Here is a 5,673-nt window from a genome sequence, read left to right on the forward strand (position 1 = left end):
ATGGGTTTGCTTTTCGGCCAATCAGGAAGCGGGTCTTGGACCCGCTTCCTGACAGAGTCATACCTAGGGTCTCCAGCGCCCTTGGCGAGGAGCTGTATCGAAAGACAGAGAGGTGGGTTTTATAAGAGAGAGAGGGTGTTTGACAGAGAGGAGGGGGTGGCAGAGAGAGAGAGAGAGGGGGTGACGGAGAGAGCAAGAAGGGGGGGGGGCGGAGAGGGAGAGAGGGTTGACAGAGAGAGAAAGAGATGGGGGGTGACGGAGAGAGGGGGTGGCACAGAGGTGGCGGATAGAGAGCGAGAGGGGGGTGCCAGAGAGATAGAGAGAGAGAGAGAGTGGCAGAGAGAGAGGGGGGGGGTCCCCCAGTCAGCTTTGCTTGGGAGTGGAGAGGAGGTTGAAGGAGTCTCACCGGTGGTGGGGCTCCTCTTACAGCTCAGTGCAGTTCCCATCCCCAGCCTACCCCCGAGCTGGAGCTGGTTTATGATGTCATGTGACTGTTGACAGCCCGTATGTGTGGATGGACAGAGCTCCGGAGAGCCCGCACTGCCACCTGGAGTGGACACAGGGCCCCAGGATTGGAGCCGCACGCCGCCTGGGGGCGCCATGGGTGCAGGTGCCAATCTGGCCAACCCCTTGGTACACCCCTGCTTCCTGATTGGCCAGGAGGAGGATCCGTGTGACAATAGGGAATTTTCATTTGCTATTGTCACACAAATTGGTGTGCTAGGGCGCAGTGCTCTGCACCCTGGGTTCGCCCTTTTCTGAAGCCTATTAGAGCCTCTGGCTCTAATCAGGAGATTCAGGGAAAAAAAACCCCATTGAACTCCATGCTTCCGGCGCCCTGCATGTAGATTAGGGGGACGGACGCATGGATATGGGGGGGCGGAGCCCCTGAGTCCCAGCCGCCACTGGCTGAAGGTAGTTGCTGGGCCCCCACACTGCACAGTCCATGACCTCGGACCACCAGGGAATGCTATATTCCCCCCCCCCCCCCACCTCCCTGGCCCAGTAACAAGCAGAGAGGGGTGAAAAAACTATTTAAACTAATGAAAAACAAGAATGTAAATGTAAAAAAATTAAAATGAACCGCCCCCCCCAAGACACACACACACACACACACACACACATTATAAACACACTACACAAACACACTACATTCACAAATGAAATACTCTCACGGAATCCATTACAACACACATATATTTTAGAAAACATAATTTTTGACTGGCATAGATATTTTGTGTATTTACCTTTTTAATCAAAAAAAATGTTTTTCAAAAAAAATAAATAAACAATATCGGTCAATCCATTGTTTATTTACACTGCAAAGTTTGGCATTTTTAATTTTACAGTGTTAAAGGGATAGTTTCAGTAGTGTTAACATATGTTAACCACTTCTGGACCAGAAGGATTTGCCCCTTTAATGACCAGGCCACATTTTGCGATTCGGCACTGCGTTACTTTAACGGACAATTGCGCGGTCGTGCGACGCTGTACCCAAATAAAATTGATGTCCTTTTTTTTTTCCACAAGTACAGCTTAATTTTGGTGGTATTTGATCACATGTGCATTTTTTTACTTTTTTTTTTGCGGGACTTCAACATTGCGGTGGACAGATGGGACCCCTGACTGACATTTTTTACACTTTTGGGGGGACCAGTGACATTACTACAGTAATCAGTGCTAACAATATGCACTACTACTGTAATAATGACACTGGCATGGAAGCAGGGCCGGTGCTTCCACTAGGCAAATTAGGCATCCGCCTAGGGCGCATTGCCACCTAGGGGCGCAGCCATGTCTCCGCACTCTCTCTCTCCATCATGAATGATCCTTGTGAGCTGAGGGGAGGGGCGGCCGTGTGGGAGGAAGAATCGGAGTCACCAGGTGTGACATGGGGTATAGGAGTCACCGGGTGTAACAGGGGTTCGGGGTCACCAGGTGAGCCATGAGGAATTGGGGTCCCGGAGTGTGCCACGGGGGAATTGGGTCCCCAGATGTGACACAGAGAAACATTAGGGTCCCCAGGTGTGACATGGATGAACATCAGGGTTCCCAGTTTTGACATGGAGGAACATCAGGGTCTGACATAGAGGAATATTGGGGTCACTGGGTATGACGGCATGACATGGAGGAACACGGGGTCCCTGGGTGTGACATGGAGAAACATTGGTGTCAGTGGGTATCACAGCATGACATGGAGGAATATTGGGGTACCAGGGTGTGACATGGAAAAACATCAGGGTCCCTGGGTGTGACATGGAGGGACATCAGGATCCCCGGGTGTTACATGAAGGAATATGGGGGTCACTAGGTATGAGAGCATAACATGGAGGAAGCATCAGATCAGGGTCACTGGGTATGACATAGAGGAGTTTTTAACCGTTTCCCTTTTTTTTCTTTTTTTGGGGGGGGGGGGGTGCAAGTAGCTGGTAGGGGAGCATCCGTGCTCCTTCATTTTTTTTTTTTTTTTATACACTCTGGTGGCATGGCCCACTTATTGCCATACACCTCACACTCATAACCCCATTGCTAGGGTATGCACTGTCCCAGGTGCACCTTGGCACATTACCCTTATAAGTTCAAGAGTTTTCTTTTTTTTTTTTTTCCTCTCTTGTAATATGATATTCTGTGTTTCCCCACCGTTGTATTCATGTATATGCTTGTTAAATGGACTTATCATGGCTCCTGTCATGCCTCCAGGGATTTTCCCTGTTAAACCTAATGCAGAGTTTATGTTTGAAGCCACACTAGCACCTCGGCCTGCCCCTTTTGGGACCCACCCTCTCCGGACTTATGCTCTAATGAGCTACTTATCAACAGGGTATATATTCCCTGTCCCTGATAAGCCACCCCTACCGCCTAATGAAGGAGCACGGATGCTCCGAAAGCTAGCAACGCCCATCTTTCCCTCCACCTCACAGGAAGTGATGTCGGGCTGACAGGAAGTAGGAAGTGGAGCCCCATTGAGAGTCCTCCACCACCACAGCACCATCAGACAGGCTGCCAGACAACAGCCTCCACGCACCACCGGCACCCTGCACCCCTCCTTTCTGCAACAGGATCCAGGACAAGAAGATGGATGATCCCATTCACCTACCGAACCGGCCTTTACTTACCTAAGAGTAAGTCACTATGTGTTTTTTTTATTAATAAACCTTATGCTTCACTAAGCTGGCGCTGCTTTCTTTTTGTTTATTCTCCTCAGAGCCTCTCCTTGCTCCAGCTGGCAGCCGCTTTCGTGGGCACCCTCCCCCATTCCACCTCATCCTTCTTTTTTATATTTTTCTACCCATTTTTTACTTTCTATATTTTTACATCTTTACCTCATGGTATGCCACCCACCATCAGAGAGCGCCATGTAATCATTGACTTTATGTTTCCACTGAGAACAAAATGTGCTGCTGAGGTGGGACGCCATATTTGCTCCATGGTCTATCGACATGGTTGTCCCAAGTGAATTCTTTCAGACCAGGGTAGAGAATTCATCAATCAAGTATGTGTACTTTACATTTACTAGTGTTTGTAATAGTTATTTTGTAATATGTTGCTTTATTAAAATTATATATTCCTAACTTTTTTACCCAGCTCAATGACCACATGTGTAGTCTTCTTGGAATTGAAAGAAGCGTGACAGCGGCATATCACCCACAGACCAACGGCCTGGATGAAAAGACTAATCATAACATGAAAAGGCAAGTTTTATTCAAGTTTTGTTTTTATTTCTGCTTTTAGTTAAACTTAGCTCCACAGGTTCACTTAAAAAACACTATCTTGTCAGGAATACAAACCTCTTCTTGTCTTCATCATGACACTATAGTGTTAAAGAAATATTTTAAGTTCCAGGCCTCTTCTGCTTACTTTAAAATTATGCTTTTTACTCCCCTTTTTACAGATACTCGTGTCTCCTCTCGGATATACACATCCATGCACCGTCTCCTTGGCAGAGATAATGAAATCTAACCATCTCTGAAAATTCAATGCTTTCTCATATGAAAGCATTGGGAGGCTATTGAACATGCGTTGGAAAACGCAGCACTGCACAAAACGGCATCTCCTCATGTAGTTTTTTGCAGTGCACTTGTTTCTCTTGTTGTATGCTGAGAACTATAGATTCTGCTGTACTTACAAGCGCGTAGTAAATGTGTTTATCTTGTTTTTCATTTTATTCGTTGTAGAGCTCTCACTAAATTGGTGAATGAAAAACAAAATAATTGGGACGTGCATTTGGATGCAACATTATTTTCCATAAGATCGAAGGTCTAAAGCACGACCAAATTTTCACAGTTTCTATAGATGTACGGGAGGGAGGCAGTTTTCCCCGCCGAGGTTCCTGTTGAACTGCCGGTGAGCTGTTGCTGTTTTTTCTGTCTTGCATACAGTTTAAATATTTTAATATTTCCATATAGTATATGTAATGATTCTTTATTATATACAGATCTCGCCTCGGTCGCCTAGCTTTATTCAACATAATTGGTAAATAACATTGTTTTAATGTTGGACAGTTATTTGTTAACTATTATCTAATCCACTTTTCTGCCATAAGCATATTTAATGATGTGTGCACATGTAACTAATCAAAATATATATTGTTATCCATAAACATTGTAATCTTGAAAATTATCAGTTCTGTTTTCTGTTAATAGCTGTATGACTGTGTACAACAAAAATCTTTACAACATTTCAATCAGACTTTATTATCTTACTAGTTGTTTTACATTTTTGTGTCTGTGTATACATATAAAACCTTCTTCTTTTTTTTTTTTTTTTTTTTTAATATTTTTCTTTACAGCTTTCGAACATCATTCTTCCAGAGGAGAAGAATTATGTTTCCTTTGTCAACGAGAAGAAAACATCGATGGAGAAGATAAAGGAAACAACGGCAGAAAACATTGAAAAATCCCAGAATAAACAGAAGACGACGTATGCGAAGAAAGTTCTGAAGAAACACAAAGATGTAGTTTACAGTGTTGGCAATGAGGTCCTTCTGTACAATATGAGGAAGCATGGTAGAAAAGGATCAAGGCTAGAGCATGACTTCTCTGGTCTTTACAGTATCAAGGAGGTGTGTGACAAGGTGGTAAAACTGGCAAATTCTGACGGGGTTACACTTAACCGGTTGCCGACCGCCACACAACTATATACTGCGGCGGTCAGCCCCGGCCAGGCAGAGTGACGTATCGGTACGTCACTCGCCTGTCACTGACTTGCGGGCGGGCGCGCGCCCGCCGCGGCTCGTTCACAGACAAGTCAGTGCGTGTGACCGGCAGACTCGATGTCCGCCGCTCACACTACGATCGCTCCTGTGAAGGGAGAAAGGCGGAGCGGCTTATGTAAACAAGCCGCCCGTCATTCTCCCTGGTGTAAAAATGAAGATCAGACGGTTCTACTATGTAGAACCGTTGATCTTTGTTTTTACACCAATAGCAATGTCCCTGCACAGTAGAAAGCACGCCCCTAGGACACACTTAACCCCTCCCTGTCCAATAAAGTTAACCCCTTCCCTGCCAGTGTCATTTTTGAAGTAACAGTGCATATGTATAGCACTGATTACTGCAGTAATGTCACTGGTACCCCCAAAAGTGTCAAATGTCAGTCAAGGGTCCGATCTGTCCGCCGCAATGTCGCAGTACCGAAAAAAAAATCGCAGATCGCCGCCATTACGCGTTAAAAAAA

The 5,673-nt window shown here is 45.6% G+C and overlaps 1 protein-coding gene across 1 annotated transcript; it reads left to right on the forward strand.

Moving 5' to 3' along the window:
* Window positions 1-4,293: 4,293 nt before the first annotated feature.
* On the forward strand, window positions 4,294-5,173 carry LOC309558675 (uncharacterized protein; the record flags this gene model as incomplete). Its single annotated transcript, XM_082261734.1, has 2 exons — window positions 4,294-4,344; window positions 4,790-5,173. 2 exons carry the CDS (start codon window positions 4,294-4,296, stop codon window positions 5,171-5,173), a joined length of 435 nt encoding a protein of 144 aa, XP_082117860.1.
* Between the last annotated feature and the right edge of the window lie 500 nt (window positions 5,174-5,673).

This window comes from Pelophylax lessonae (assembly GCF_965119305.1).
Source record: "Pelophylax lessonae genome assembly, chromosome: 6".
Lineage (NCBI taxonomy): Eukaryota > Metazoa > Chordata > Amphibia > Anura > Ranidae > Pelophylax > Pelophylax lessonae.